This window comes from Sminthopsis crassicaudata, chromosome 2 (assembly GCF_048593235.1).
Source record: "Sminthopsis crassicaudata isolate SCR6 chromosome 2, ASM4859323v1, whole genome shotgun sequence".
NCBI classification, from domain to species: Eukaryota; Metazoa; Chordata; class Mammalia; order Dasyuromorphia; family Dasyuridae; genus Sminthopsis; species Sminthopsis crassicaudata.
Window position 1 is genome coordinate 349,217,526 of NC_133618.1, and position 16,676 is coordinate 349,234,201.

The window sequence follows — 16,676 nt, forward strand, 5'->3', positions numbered from 1 at the left end:
GTAACATTAAAATTAAAAGAGAATTGCTAACTTGGAAAAAAATCTTTATGGCAAATTTCTCTGATAATGACAGAGGTGTGCAACTAACTGTGTTTCCTTTAATCTATAAAATTAATCACTATGAAATTCTGTCCCCTATTTTGATCTGTAAAAGAAGAGAGATTGGTGTCTCTCAGACTCCAGAGAGTCTATGAGAGAGAGCATATCCTCCTGGCTGAGCTTTTCTAAGGCAAATCATCCCATTGATCTTTTGGAGATGCAGACCCTTTTCAGGAAATTCCAAATTCCAAAAGCCTTCAAAGTAGTTTCCATTCAATTAGAGGTCTAGGTCTGGGGATTTTGGCTTTCTTTTCAACTTGAACCATGAGCCTCAATATTCCCTATTAAAGGGCAATTTTAAACTCACTTCTTTGCAGAAATGTCCAAAGTAGCATGCTTTGCCTCTTTGGCATAGCTGCCAGGACCCTGCCCACTATGAAGACATTCTCTTCTCAGTGCCAGCCTCCATTTCCCTAATAGGACTTTGCCACTGGGAAGTTAGTCCACTAGAACTCCATCACAATGACCAATCCAGAAGATTTATGTGTCAATCCAGTGGCAGAGGAACTAGAGGCACAAAATGAGACATACATTATTAAACAGAGTCCAAATTTGTTTTGCTTTAGTATACTTGTTACAAAGATTTTAAAAATTAATTTAATTTTGGAGACAGTAGTATAGTGATAAACAACAAAGCAAATAGAGTCAATGAAATAATTAATTTATTAAATCATTTTAAGGAAAGTAATAATGGAAAGGGAGTGATATAAAAATAACTGAAAAGCGCACTAATGAAACATTGAAAAAATACATAAAACAAAGGGAAAAAATTCAGAAGTGGACAAGGACATGCATGGTAATATTGGAACTACCATATTTTACATTTTAAAATATCTCTAAATGTAATCAAGTTTTACATTGTCATAAACAATCCTCTTTTTCTACACTTCTTTATATAATCCATATTTTTCAAATTTTTATGATTTATTTTTCAAACATAGTAACAAAAAAAAAATTTTTTTAAATGTGAACTTGCTTAATAGTTGTCTTTGAATCAAGAGACATTTTAAAGTATTAAACTTACCTTAAAATCTAATTAAAAAGAGAATATATGTAAAGCAAAGACTGTTGACTTTATTAGGGGCAAAATGTAAATCCATGAGATCCTCTTTTATATTTACTTAGATTGCATACAACTTTAAGTACACATGAAAGCCTCAAAAACTATCCCTTCAAGAAGTAAAATCATTATTATTCAGTTTCTTGAAAGCTTGCCAAGTTATTCTTTTAGCATATAATTTTTTCCAACACATGATTCACTACAAAATGGTCTTTAAAACAGAATTTCATGTTGTGTCAAACAACAATTGTAGTTACATTTCAGTCTCACCCAACATGCAAGAAATACACCATCTTTAGAATGCTGACAGGTCACATTGGTTAATTTTTAGTAGAATTCTTTTATGAATTCAAAATAGCACCCATATTTCTACTTCTATCATTCAAATTCAATGTCTCTGATAAGCCATGAAAGTGTATGATGAAAACTTTTTCATGCTATTCTTATAAGCCTTATTAAAATTTACAAGTTTGTTGCAAACTTGAACAAAAATGATGAAAGGTTTCAAAGCTGTAATTTCTGTAAAAGAAAGAAACAGTAAAATTTAGATTTCAAGCCTTTAGGTTTAAAAAAAAAATACATTGCCCAAACCCCCATTTATTAATGTCATCACTTTTTCTCAATAATCATTTACCGTAGACTTTACTCCTTAAAACCTTAAGCTCTTCATTACCAAATCTCCAACCTATCATGTTCCCTTCATTTCAGCAATGTAACTAATCGTGATCCCTCACTCCCATTATGCTAGCCAATGTTTTATATTTTATGCTTACAAAAGTAAGTTGCATCTTCAATTCTGGATCATTGGCATAAATTGAGGCAAGCCATTGGCCCTTTATTATCAATTATTATTATTAAAAATCTTAACTAATAAATCAGAGGAGAAAAAATATTAAGCTATGGCAAAATTAATACAGACCAATATTCTATCATGTTGCTCAGTTGTGTCTCTTTCTGACTCAATGAACCATAACCAAAAATGATGTCCAAGGAGTTTTCTTGACAAAGATACCGCTGTGATTTGCCATTTCCTTCTCCAGTGGATTAAATAAGTTAACGGACTTGCTCAGGGTCACACAGCTAATCAGTGTTTGGCTATATTTGAATTCAGGTCTTCCTGACTCATTTCCCGTACTCTATTCAAAGAGTCACCTAGGTGCTTCCGAATAGGAAGCCTGTATTTTATTTGATGCTTTAAAATTCATGCAGACAACCTGCAGATAATATAATAAGAGATAATCTGAATATTTTATATTTGATTTTGTAAATGCATTTTTGGACAGAAGAGTTACTACCTTCTGAATGATGTTTTACTTAGCCTACTTAAATTTACTATCTAAGTGCCTATGGTAATTTATCTTCTGGATTGTCCACAAACCAACTGAAAGACCAGACATACAATGACAGAAGGAAATTGATTCAGTACTAAACTTTACAGAGTAATTCATGAATAGAAGGCATTGTATTTAAAAACACACACAAAAAAAGGTTCAGTCTTTACTTCAAACCTCTAGACTAGGGATTATCACTATGAATGTCACTAAGACCTAAAGAAGAAGCCTCAGGGCACAACAAAGAAAAAGGTCCTTTTGATAGTAAGCTCACTTTGGTACTATAAACTACTTAATCTCAAATTCATCATTTAATATAAAAAAGAAAAATATGGTTGTTAGTCATCAAAACTTCCTCAAGTTTTCAGATGGAAAAAGTTATAGAGAAAGGCTGGCATTTTATATTTGGTTCTGGCAGAAAACTAATTTTTTCCAAGACTACTGTTTATGAGACAATGTTACAAATTACAAAGCTATAATTTTTACAAAGTCAAGTTTTCAATACTGTTTACAAAAACCAAAATTTAACTGACATCATCTAGACATTTTGTAAACATTTTTAGTATAGTTCAGAAGAATATACTAGCTGGGAAGTACCATTATCCACCAAGACCAAGAATTAAACAGAAACAGGAAGAGATTTTCTTTTCTGATTCTGAAAATAGTGTTATGCCACTCTTTTATTGTCCTGACTTAGTTTCCCTAATTATCCTGACCCAATCCTGACTCAGTTTCTCTAAGTATTCTGCCTCATTTTATAATTGGTCTGCTCAACTCTGCTTAACCACCCCTTCCTCCTAATCATGATGATCCAGATAAGGAGAAAGACCCTCTCTCTTAGGTATCATCAGAATGTTGGGTACCTCTCCCAATTCTGTAATCCCAATTATCAGATATGCCTCCCCTCACCCAGTCAAAACCGGATTGTCAGAGTCCTGTTCCCTGACTCCACCCCTGCCCCACTCTACCTCCAGAGTCTGAGCCATGTGTATATGTGTCATGGAGAACTCACACTGTTTGCTAGATTCTTGGAGCCAATAGTCTCATTCAACCCTGGGACCAAACTATGGATCCATTTGGTCCAGTAAATCTCTCCCTTTTAAATAAATTATTAAATACTCTCTAATCTTTATCTTGCCTCAGTTTCTCCCGAATTACATTTTGGAGGCTTCCCAACAAGATGTTAGAAAATGAACAGGATTAGAGATTAGAAGACCTTCCGGTCTCCGCGTTGGGTCTCAGGGCAGCTGGAGATCTGGGTTCTTTACTTGGAGAGGCTGGCCCTCTGGATTTTTTTCCAGAGTGTCTGGGAAAGAGAGCAGTTTCCAGCTACAACTATGCTTGACAGTGAACACCTCCATTTGGCTATGGGAGAATCTGCAGGGTAAGTTTTCTGTCTGGTCTGATTGCTAGCAAATCTGGTCCCCACAAAAAATTAGTCTGACAAGCCATACAACTCTGCAAAATGCCAGTAGGATGCTACGTGGCATTATCTAAAGTACCTTTTGGGTACCTGAATATCTTTTGGTACTACCAAGTTTTAATCTGGGCATTCTCTGTGAAGGCAGACTTCCCTCAGAGCTATCCTTTCTTTCCAGATAGCCGGTCTGTGTTAAATGTTTTATTTTATGTTGTAACTACTCAGTCAATGTCTATATGTGACTTGTTTGTCCTGCTGGTTCAGAGCTCTGCTAAATTAAGAAATTTTGGAATTGACTGTTTCAATGATGCAATTGTATCTAGTATAAAATTCGCTTGTGATATTAAACTTTTAAAAACTGGCACTCCAGTAGTTTAAATTCAGAAATAGCTTGGATTGAACTAGCCTAGAGAAGGCTTCTGGAGATCAAAAGGAGTTTATGCTAATTGCTTTGAACTCTGGCTGGAGAAACATCTGATTTAGAATTTTAAGATGGCTTTAAATTTGTGAGAAATAATTTTACTATTGCCTTTGCATGCCTGATTTGTTCTGAGTATTCTTTTAGGCAGTTTTAAATTGTGGGAAATAATTCTACTGTTGCCTGTGCAGGTTAGATTTAGTTATCTTTAAATGTAATATCTTAAGAACTTGTTGACTGAAAGGGGTCATGTGCCTCTAGGTAAAGACAGGTCAGACTTTTCTAAAGGCTCCAACATTGGCCAAAGTTGGAGCTTAGGAAAAGTCCATTGGGAATAATGGCTACGTGGGGCCAGAGAGAAATTCATTATTTGAAATATGATAGGAAAAGCAGTTTGATATTGGGAATTTAAAGCTGTATTTGATTGGATTTTAAGTTAAAATATAGGTTATTAAAAACAAAATGCCAGTAGCTTACCTTGGGAGGTCGTGTTTATATCTCCCTACTTAGATGATATGTTGCTTTCTAGAAGTATTGGGTAATTTGTAAACTATGCTCTGTTGGATATATATATTAAATTGTATGAAATTTGGTTTTTAAAGTTTTTTTTTAAGTGATTTAAAGACAAGGGACAAGAAAGATTAATTTGCAAAAGCAATTAATAGTTTAAATGGAGCATCTAGTATTGGTTTGTGAGTGTTTAAAGCATGTCAGAGAAGGTTTGAGCAAGTAAGCATTGGAAGGAGAGAGAGAGAGAGAGGTGGTGTGAGAGAAGGAAGGAGAGAGAGGAAAATAGCTTTCCAGAAATGGGGAACAAAAAGGCACAAATCCCTAGTGAATTTGCCATTTGCCATGAGAAAGGAGATACTCCATGAGGTTGGGGCCTGTCTTTAGCTAGCAGATTGGATCTTGGAGGAAAATGAGGTTGGGGCCTGTCTTTAGCTAGCAGATTGGATCTTGGAGGAAATGGCACCCTAAAAAGGTTAGCTGTGAGAAGTTGGGGCTGGGAAGCATGGTAGAATGGAGGAAGGATGACCATGTGGAAAAGGGACAATCTAACCCCCCTCCCCACATTAAGATGGTGTTTTTGTTGTTGTTTGGACAAACTGCAGCTCCTTGCTGGTTCAAATATTAATTGCTTCTACTGTTTAATTGATAAGGGCTTCTGAAACTATATAATTTTTTTGTGCTTTTAAAATGTTTCTGTTATGGACGATATCTAATTTAATATTTGTCTATGTATTGGGTATTTTAAAAAGCAAACTGATTTGTATAACGTTCAGTTATGGAAACATCTATTTAGATATGAAAGAAGTGAACTTACTGAGACAAATTCTTACTGTTATAAATATAAGGTTATGGTAAATATTTGTTTAGGATTTATATGAAACTTTGGTTAATAGAATATGTTATTAGAAGTAAAATTCCTTGGGCTTATAATTAATGCTATTTGGGAATTTTAAAGCTCCACAGTTAGTGGGACAATTAATTGGAGTAAAAATGAATTAAAGCTATTTTATCCTGCTTTGCTGAAAGTTAAGTTTTAACTGCTTATGTTATGGTTGTGTCCCTCCTGTGACTGATTTCTATGATAAGAGCAATGGTTAATAGAAACTGTTAATGCAATTCAATTGTGTCATTCCTTGCTATTTCCAATCTGATTGTATGTTATGCCTTGCTGTTTCCAACTTGGTTATATGTAATCATTATATCCTAAATACTTGGGTAAATAAGTATTTAGTCTGATCATTTATCTGTTACTAAATATTTGTGTCTGTGGATATTCAGGTTTTTAAAGATTTCTAAATAAGAGAGGACAATTAGCACAGTGAGAAGCTGCTGGCCAATTCATACTGTCCTCTTCACATTTTCTATCAGTCTGTTCTAACCTTTACTTGTCAGATTTGTATTTTCTGTTCTAGATTTTGGTCAAATTACAGGTATTGACTTGCTTCTGGGACCTAGATCAGCATGCCAGGCCACACCACATGTATCCTCTGCATGGACTGTGTCTCCTGCCAATGCCCAGCCTGAAGCAGTTTTCGGTCCTTTAATCCTGATGGACTGATATGGGGAATTTAGGAACCCTGATTGGATCATCTATTACTGTGTGTTTAAAATTTGGGATGGATTTGTTAAAAACCGTTTAAAAACTATTGCTGTATGTTTGAGGGATTTTTAAGAAACTTACTGTACTAGTCTGTTATGTATAGGAATTTTGATTCACTCTTGGGATTTATATGTGGAATGGTCATTTGATAATTCTTTTCTGTGAGAAAAGAAAAAAGGGAGGAAGGAAACTGGTTGAAACTGGGGAAAACTGATGTATTTTTCTTAGGCACTTCTGCCCTGCCCCCTATTTCATTAGTTCAGATTGAGTTGGAAATTATTTAAACAGTCCTTTTCATTTTTACTCTTTGCTTAAAATTTAATGGACTATGATTTGCTAGTTATGTTTTAACTTTGAAATCCCTTATTCTGTTGGAATTGCCCTAGCAGACTATTTTTGGAATTATGCTTTAGAAACAACCAGAAATCAGACACCTGTCCTGGGATTGATAGTCTCTGATCTGTTTCTCCATTCCTGTTACCCAATTCCTTAATTAGTATTTCAGCATTCTCAAAGGACCTTGCAGTTTGGTATCAGACCTCTAATAGTTCCGGGTTGCCTGCTTTGGTCTAACTGCATAATTTGCTCAGAAATTTCTTTCCTATTAGCAGCTCCTGTTCTATTGAGAGGGGACATGTGGAACTACTCCAAGCTCCACTTTTTCCCTCTTTTGAAGTCCCTGACAGACTTGGGGTACCCTCTTAGGATGGGCAGCAGGACTGTCTTGAGCACTGCTACTCAGCAGAGGCTGAGTTAAATGCCCAAATGACCACAGACCTAACTCACAGCGAACTATCTGTCTCAAACTGGATTCTCTGGTTGAGATGCTCCCCAACCGCAGAAGACCTGCTATTTCGGCAACAAGGAGGCCTGTGTGACTCTCTAAATGAGGAATGCTGTTTTATGCTAATAACTGTAGGGTTATCAAGGAGAGACTTGTCCTTGCCATAAGCCCTTGCATTTTTTTAGTTTTAGTTTGTTTTATTTGTTTTACATAGGATTGGTCAAATACCTTCTTCTTTTTTTTTTTTTTTAATTTATTCATTTTTCCAAATTATCCCCTCCCTCCCTCCACTCCCTCCCCCCGATGGCAGGTAATCCCATACATTTTACATGTGTTACAATATAACCTAGATACAATATATGTGTGTAAATACCATTTTCTTGTTGCACATTAATTATTAGCTTCCAAAGGTATAAGTAACCTGGGTACATAGACAGTAGTGCTAACAATTTACATTCGCTTCCCAGTGTTCCTTCTCTGGGTATAGTTATTTGGTCAAATACCTTCTAGAGGAAGGTATTTGAATATTCAGAAGAGAGAGAGTGTGGAATGTTATGCCACAGTTCTCTTTTATTGTCCTGACTCAGTTTCCCCAATTATCTTGACCCAGTCCTGACTCAGTTTCTCTGAGTGTTCTGCCTCAGTTTATAATTGGTCTGCTCAACTCTGTTTAACCACCTTTCCCTCCTAATCATGATGATCCAGATAAGGAGAAAGACCTTCTATCTTAAGCATCATTATGTTGGGTGCCTCTCCCAATTCTGTAATCCCAGTTATCAGATATGCCTCCCCTCACCCAGTCAAGACCGGATTGTCAGAGTCCTGTTCCCTGACTCCACCCCTGCCCCACTCTACCTCCAGAGTCTGAGCCATGTGTATATGTGTCATGGAGAACTCACACTGTTTGCTAGATTCTTGGAGTCAATAGTCTCATTCAACCTTGGGACCAAATCATGGATCCATTTAGTCCCAGTAAATCTCTCCCTTTTAAATAAATTATTAAATACTCTCTAATGTCTATCTTGCCTCAGTTTCTCCGGCACTACAATAGTTAACAGGCAACTTCCCTCTTTATCATGCTTCTTTCCTTACAAAATTTTATGGGTTATGCAAGAAAATGACTTGAACAATTTCTTGATATATCTAAGTAAAATAATTATGTCAACTGCATTGACATTAAAATTAAAACATGTTAAACATAACACAACTTCACTTATGCATAGGTCACACACATGGCAAAAAATATATTCCTCTCAAGACAAAAAATACTCTATAAAAAACAAGCTCAGAAAATAATTAAGAACCACTCTTTCAACTTACCATTTTTTCTTTCTGATGTATAAAATATGAATATCTTCACTCCGATATTCTTCATCATGCTTTTCCAAAGGAATCTTTTCCAAGTCAAAATCCAACTGGAGGAGCTATTATAGAATCATAAAATATATATAGAGATAGATATTTATATAGTTTTAAAAAGCCAATTAACTTTCATCTCTTTACATTACAAAAAAAGCATTAAGGTAAACAATATTACTATATATCCTAATCTAAGGTAGTCTAAAGTACAAGTTCTTTCATAGAGAGCCTGATCACAAACACATGGATTTCTCAAGAATTCTTAGTTGCATTATGCGTAACTGTCATCTACTATAAGATTGAATGAGGGGGGAAGATATACTTCTTTACTTTATGTAGGATACCAGTCTCCTAAATCAACCCCTAAGCAGATATGGAACAACTAGAGGAAATAGTTACGAGGGCCTTTTTCCAATGAAGGATAGTATTTGTGCTGTTTATCATTATTATTATAATACATGATCAATGTTTGCAAAAAAGACCACCATAAAAATATTTGTACTTTACCAACATCAATTTTTGAAAACAAAATTTTATTCTTTGAAGAAGCTGTTAAGACCTTCCAAATCCAATTAACAACACACTTATACTTGGTGAATTCAATGCAAAAGTAGAAAAAGGTAATGAGGCAAAAAAATTAGGAAAGAATGGTTCAGGAAAAAAGAAACAATAAAGACAAAATGCTTCTAAGTTACAGTCTCTAGGCTCAATGAGGTGATTCAAGGCAATTCCAATAGACTTGTGAAGGACAATGCCATTCACATCTAGAGAAAGAATTGTAGACTGAATATGGATGAAAAAAGGCATAGTATTTTCATCTTTTTTGTTGAGGTGATGGTTTTGTTTCCTTTTCTTTCTCTTTTGTTTTTCTCCCTTTTAATCTTTTTTTTTTTTTTTTTTTTTTTTTGCACAGCAGGATGAATATGAAAATACATTTAGAACTGCTTATGTTTAAATTATTAAAAAAAAAAATTGTACACGTTTAACCTATATCAGATTGACAGAGGGGTGAGAGGATGAAACTATGTTCCCTTTTGATCTGTAAAATTAACACTATGAAATTCTGTCCCCTTTGATTCCTGGCCTCCCAGATTCCATAGAGTCTGAGAGAGAAAGAGCACATCTTCCCAGGCAAGTTAAACATCATTATTCAATTGGAAATCTTGGTCAAAAGTACTCCATTGATCTTTTGGGGGTGCCGCTCTAGATACTCGAAAAAAAAAATCTTGGACTGATAATCAGGTCAAACTGCCCCCCCAACTTCCCAAGATCTGCTCATAAAGTAGGTTTCTATTGACTCATTTCTTTGCAGAGACCCAAAAAGCAGGACCATGCCTTGTCAGGGAATCTCTCTCCTTGGAATGTATGTGAAGACATTCTCTTCTCAGTGAAAAATCTTTTGTCATTTCTCTGCCACTGAGGAAGTCAGTCTCCTAGCAAAGCTGACCTCTGCAGTGCCAATAAGTTTCCTTTTTTGCCAGTGTAATATTTTGGGTTCGTAAATTTTTTCACTAAAAGGGGATTCCCACAACTCTGACTGCCACTAGAACTCCATCAAGATTGCTTGCTGGGGGAGAGCGAAAAATCTGAAACACAAGATTTTCCAAAGATGAATATTCAAAACTATCTGCATGTATTTGAAAAATAAAGTACTACTAAAAGAAAAAATTAGTCTCATGACTCGATAGTACCAAGATTTTCTTTGAAAAAAATAATTAACAGGATTTGAACATGGTATGAACCAAATAATATCATAAAAAAATGATCAAATAAGGTAACACAAGGAAAACACTTTGCAAACTTTAAAGCAGTACGTAAATGTTAGTATGATTATTAAAAAGATACTATTTTAGCAAAGAAGCTAGACTTCTTATTGATGCAAGAATTATTCCTGAATCAGCAGTCTATATACAATCAGATTATCAACTTGTCAAAATTAAAATCAGAATTATTAAACTAGAAAAGGAATGAGAAAAAAATATATACAGTTAAAATGTTTTAACCCTGCATTATTTGTTACTGAAAATAAAAAATAGGAAATGGACAAATTATAATTTATTTATTATAATGATTTATTATAATAAATAAATGTATTTGTTTATATTATAATTATAATAATTGTATTTATTATAATAATTCATTCAGAAATTAAATGTCAAAACAAGGAGACCAAAAGAATCCAAAACCCTAATCAGCAAATATTTAACTTACTTGCCAAATAGAGGGATGGTTACCCATGTTAGAATAAATCTCATTTGTTAAAGCTTCTGAAAAAAGGATAACAATTAAGAGCAGTACCATCTAGTAAGACAGAGGGCAAAACCAATTTAAAGAAAGCTTGTTAAGAAATCCAACTAAGCAAAGTCATCACAAAGGTATTAAAGGATGAAAATAGGAAAAAATCCACTTTAGTAGACTGTTTTCTATAACAAGAGTAATGGAACCACCACATTAGCATCTTAAAGAATCACTCCCTGAGATACACTAATGGTGACAGAAATTGTACTTAAAGAATCAGAAAAAACCAACCTGAGATAGAGATTGGATTTGTGGCAGAAAGACATGACCAGGGATTCTGGGAGACTGATAAACAATGTATACGAAGGAGAAGAAAATATGAAGGCATGGGAAAATTGTGGCCTTTATTAATAATGAAAAGCGATGTATCAATAATATTTCACTAATACCAACTTACATGCCTGCTCTTCACTCTATAAACAATCTTTATGAGTCCTCTGTACACAAATAAGGGACATTCTTAATGATGGTTTATCAAGGCTGACTGGAATTTGCCTTGACTATTTCCAGATGATCATGTTTACTAGCTTTGTTATCTGAGTTTGATATAAAGGCTTCAAATGATTCCAACCAAGTCACTCAAGTCTTGGGAATACAAAAATTTAGGAAATAATCAAACAATCCTCTCAATGACATTGAGCAGAAAGAGCCAGACTTCCTAGGCACCTTTAAAAAGGAATAACCAGGGGCAGCTAGGTGGCACAATAGATAGAGCACCAGCCCTGAAGTCAGGAGGACACTTAATACTTCCTAGCTGTGTGAGCGTGGGTAAGTCACTTAACCCCAATTTCCTCAGCCCAAAAAAAAAAAAAAAAAAAGAATAACCACTCTTCAGTTGCTTTTCTCTCCCAAGTAGCAGACATTAGGAATATTCAAGTTTATCTATGGTAATATAGGGGAAGACCATCACCTTTGCCCTGCCCTCAGCAATATACCAATCATTTTCACATGGCAACTAAAGTAGGAAGAATTCTAGTAGCTAATCATGAGAAAAATGCCTCTTCTGTTTTGTTTCTCTAACTTGTTCTGAGTGACTGAACAGTGATCATGTGACATACAGGTTCAGCCTTAAAGCTGATCTCCTGTTGGAGATCTTGGTTTCACTATCTGGATTTCACTACTTGGAAGTAAGTGGCATTAAAAGGAATATATGATTCAGATATTCAGATAGCCACCAAATAGGATATATACCCAAGATTAAATGTAAAATGCCTATTCAGTAAACAGTCCCATAAATAGCTTCATGTTCTGATATTTAAGTGTCAACTTTCCTAGGGTGAACAACAGTTAATCCCCCAACTCATGTTTAAATTATTCTGTCAATGTTTGCTTGTGAAATTAAAAATGAGAACCATTCAGAGGTCAATGCAGTTGTACATGGAAAGTGCCAATAGGTGGTACACATAACTCATGAAGATTTCCTAAAAGGATTAAAGACCATCACCAAAGAATTATAATACAGAAAGAAAAGATGGATAATCATGTGACTAGAATGAAGTACTTCAACTGATAACCTGGTAGTCTGGATCTTCAGCAGTGTTGTGTGGCCCCCATAATGGAACTTCTAGGAGAACAGAATGGGTACATATAGATAGTTATTTGCTTTACAAGAAAGAACTTCTGAAATGTTGAGATCACAGATCCATTTGTGTATTTGGGTAATGGAACTTTGAAGTCCCTCAAACTTGGGAACCATAGAGCAAACTTTTCCCATTTCTTAAGCTATAAGAGAATTGGTATAAGAGAATTTCCAAGAGTATGTGCCCAGGAAGGGAGCCAAGAAACATACCAAAACAAACCAAAACTAATTCCAAAACTTCTGTGTGGCATGGAGCTGATGTTGAGCTCTTGAATACTATGCAAAATGGTTAGGAGCTTTGGCAGATCCTACAGAGTTGTAAAGACTGGTAGCATCTATAAATCTTTCTTCCAAGACCCAGCCTAGAGGATTAGGCCCAATTTTTCTTTTTTTTTCCTGCCAGAGCAACTCATTAAACTTTTTATCAGTGTATTGAGAGGGTTATGATTTGTTTGCAATAGTACACACGAACTCATATATCAATTATTTTTTGATCATATAATTCTTGCTCAGCCTATACACATACAGACCCTATTATGCAATTTTAGTGCTACTTTTAGAGTAGTTAGAAACATTTGCTTAAAAAGCTGCAGAAACCTCTTCCAGATATGAAGTATAAAGCTCTCCTCAAACTCACATGTTTTGAAAAGAGAATCCACAAAACTCTTTTAAAAACCAGCAGACATGATAATAATCTGATATTAAAAAAAAAACAAAACCAGCAGACATGTCACATATGCCCTCCAGAGGATAAAAGGAAAACATGTCTTATACAATTTTATAATATTTCTTGTTCAGGTGAAATGAATTGTTGCTTAAATGAGACAAAATATGAATTGAATTAACTATTTAAGTAGATTTTTCTCTCTCCTTTCATTTTTCAGCAACGATCCAAATGATTTTCTACCAATAATTTTTTTTTTTCTGGCGGTATTAAGTTCATTTTAAGGATATCATTATATTTACTACTAATAATACTAATTTGTATTGGACAAACTTCAATAATGAATTTTTTTTTTAACAAATAGAATTCATCAAGAATTCATTTTTTCAAAAGAAAAAAAGCAGCCCCATTTTTCAAAGAATCCAAAACAAACATATAAAAACATTTAAAATAATAATAATAATAAAATTTATATAACACTTTAATATCAGCAAGGTACCTTACATAAATTATATTATTTCAACCACTCAAAAATATGTGCTTTTATTATTCCTATTTTATAGAGAAGAAAATTAAAAGCTTAGATTAAGTCCAGGATGAGATGACTACCAAGAGTGTAAGGTAGAATTTGAATGAGATTTTCTTAATTCTAAGTATAAAGTTCTAATCAGTAAGCCTACTTGCCACAAAAACCATTTATAAATACTGACAATAGAGATCTAATTGTTCACTCCTTTGGGAAAACATCAATTGTACTTTTTCCAGAGAATTTTAAGCTCTGAAAATAAATGATAAATACTCAATAGTCATCAACTATAATAAAATACTTACCTCAAAATACTTTCTCTCTATTTCTGGGTTTTTCCCCATAGTTCGTTGTTCATAACAACATATGATGCAGGTCTTAGGTCCACTGAGATCCTTTAAAGTTTTTAGTAAGGGTTCCAAAGACTGTTCAAAAGGTAACAATCAGTTACTATTGGGTCTTCTTTATATTTTCTAAATTACTTAGTATATTTTGTAAAGATTGCTCAAATCTTATTCAAGTTCCAAACTTCACTTAATCAATAAATTGGCCTCAAGTTTCTCTGTCAAGGAATAATAAAATGGATATTCTAAATGACTTTAATTAATGGGTCAAAATGGAAAGAAATGAAAATTTAAAGAAGGTTGTTCTTTACATTTAAAAAAAAAAAAAGCAAATGATTAAAGTAAACTAAATTTAAAACTCAAACTGCTCATGTTTTTTGGACTTTTATCCTTTAAAAAATTAGTGCCAAATTTAAGCATTTCCTTAATCTAATCACAAGTTAACTCTATGTTTAGTGGATATGTGAAAGATAAGCATCTCTCAAAACCTTATGCTACTACCATTTAAAGAAAAACACAGCATTACTCTAGTAAAATTCTAGGCTCAAAAAAAAATTCCTAATGTCATTTCTTTACAAACATTTACATAGCTCCTCAAATGCCATTAAAAAAGTCTGAATAATTCATTCTGAATAACTAAAAAATTCACAAATCTTAATGGTTCCAAACTGCTCTGTAACTTACTTAGCCTTGCTTTACTCAGATGTATATTTTTACTATTTTACCTCTTCATAGTATATACAGTCAGCCATCAATATGTAATCAGGTGGAGAGAAACAGTCTTTTCTTTCTTCACCCCTTAAAAGGAGACAAAAATTTATCAAGATTAATTTCTCTAATTTTAAAAAGTTATCGGGTTAGGAAACTAGATAATTTCCTCCGACTATTTTTTTTTTAGCACAGATACACTTTAAATAAAACTACATTTGCACAATTCTTAAACTCAAGTTAAGAGTATACAAACCATTTCAGTACCTTGGCTTGTACAGAACCAGTGATGAGATGCTCATTCATTTTAATATTCAATTTAAGCAAGTCCTGTAATTCTTCCAGATCTGTGACTATAACATCTGCCCTACAAAGGAAGCAGAAATACACCAGGTGTGAGTATAAATAAATATACGGAGAAGGATCGCCAATCTAGTCAGCCCTCCCCCACAACTTCACTGGGAGAGGGAGGGGAAAAGAGCGGGCGGGTAGAAGGATGCCTGCCAAGCCAAATAAAGAAGAGAGTGTGCGTGTGTGTATATATGTATGTGTAGGGGGCGGAACGCCACGTCCGGTCCAAATAGATCATGAGTGTTAAGTGCGCACACGTAGGTTTCCCACCTAGAAAGACTACAATCCCGGACTCCCTCCTGCACATTTTTCTCCGATAGTCGGCCTGCAACCCTCAGCGGGAACCTAGCTTGTACCCAAGGCTGGCTGCCATGAGCCCCACGGCGCCGGTGCCAGCTCCCAGTTCCAGCACGGATCTCTCGCGCAGCACATGAGTCCCAGCAATGGCGCCCGAGAAATGCTGAGTCTCGAGATACTTGGCCAGGACGATGGCAGCGTCCCACACCACACAGCCTACGCCGCCTGAGCCGTATTGCTGGAGTCGCAGCACCGTCCCGTCCCGTTTTTCCAGCGGGCGCACAAAGCTACAAAGCGCCTCCTCCTCCGCCGCCGCCATACTCTCCCGGAGGCTGGTCTACAGGACCTCCGAAATTCCCACCCGCTGGTCCCCCAGCGCATGCGCATTGTTTGCATGTCGTCCTGCCCCCGGCGGAGGGGAATGGACTTGTTACCAGAGCAACGGAGCCATCAAAGATGTTTCTTAATCCTCAGCTGTGGAGGTCTTTGAATTTGGATGGAAAAAATTTGTTTTCTCGCTTTAGAATGTAAGCTCCCCGAGTGCAGGACCTATCATTCTTTTTTGCCTATTTTTTTTCAGCGTTTAACATGGTCCGTAGCACTCAGTAAGAATAACAACAGCTAGCATTTATATAACATTTCCTATATGTTAAGTGTTTTTTGCAAATATTCTTATTTGATCCTTATAACAACCTTGGAAGGTACACATTGCTATTTGTCATCTCCATTTTACAAATGAGGAAACAGGTAGGCAGCGGTGAAGTTTTTTTTTTAGGTCAAATTTCTTTTTTTCTTTTTTAATTAAAGCTTTTTATTTACAAAACATATGCATGGGTAATTTTTTCAACATTGACTCTTGCACCAGCCCTGAATTCAGGAGGACCCGAGTTCAAATCTAGTCTCAGATACTTATCACTTCCTAGCTGTGTGACCCTGGGCAAGTCACTTAACCCCAGCCTCAGAAAAGGAAAAAAAGAAAAAAAGAAAAAAAAAACCAAAACATTGACTCTTGCAAAACATTCTGTTCCAAATTTTCCCTTCCTTCCTCCTATCCCCTCCCCTAGCTGGCAGGTAGTCCAATATATAGTAAATATGTTTTAAAAAATATTTTAAATCCAATATATGTATACATATTTATATAGTTATCTTGTGGAACAAGAAAAATCAGATCAAGAAGGAAGAAAAAAAACTGAGAAAGAAAACAAAATGCAAGCGAACAACAACAGAGTGAGAATGCTATGTTGTGGTCCACACTTAGTTCCCAAGGTCCTCTCTCTGGGTGTAGATGGCTCTCTATCAACTGAACAAGTGGCACTGGTTTGAATCAT

The 16,676-nt window shown here is 35.1% G+C and overlaps 1 protein-coding gene across 2 annotated transcripts; it reads right to left on the reverse strand.

Moving 5' to 3' along the window:
- Positions 1-739: 739 nt before the first annotated feature.
- VCPKMT (valosin containing protein lysine methyltransferase) lies at positions 740-15,728 on the reverse strand. Of its 2 annotated transcripts, XM_074290735.1 has the most exons (6): positions 15,408-15,728; positions 14,957-15,067; positions 14,718-14,790; positions 13,954-14,073; positions 8,543-8,646; positions 740-1,678 (listed from the first exon to the last, which is right to left on the reverse strand). In XM_074290735.1, coding segments are annotated over exons 1-6 (669 nt in total). In that variant the 5' UTR covers positions 15,668-15,728; the 3' UTR covers positions 740-1,677. The 2 variants fall into 2 exon arrangements, with proteins under 2 accessions (XP_074146836.1, XP_074146835.1); XM_074290734.1 differs by lacking the exons at positions 740-1,678; positions 8,543-8,646 and adding an exon at positions 8,655-12,443 and having other exon boundaries at positions 15,408-15,725.
- Between the last annotated feature and the right edge of the window lie 948 nt (positions 15,729-16,676).

Excerpts from the sequence above, each read along its gene's own strand:
- VCPKMT (XM_074290734.1), bottom strand. The coding sequence starts at position 15,667 with ATGGCGGCGGCGGAGGAGGAGGCGCTTTGTAGCTTTGTGCGCCCGCTG. Across the intron at positions 15,068-15,407 it reads CTCATGGCAGCCAGCCTTGG|GGCAGATGTTATAGTCACAG; the intron begins GTACAAGCTAGG and ends CTTCCTTTGTAG. Across the intron at positions 14,791-14,956 it reads CAAGCCAAGGTACTGAAATG|GGGTGAAGAAAGAAAAGACT; the intron begins GTTTGTATACTC and ends TCTCCTTTTAAG.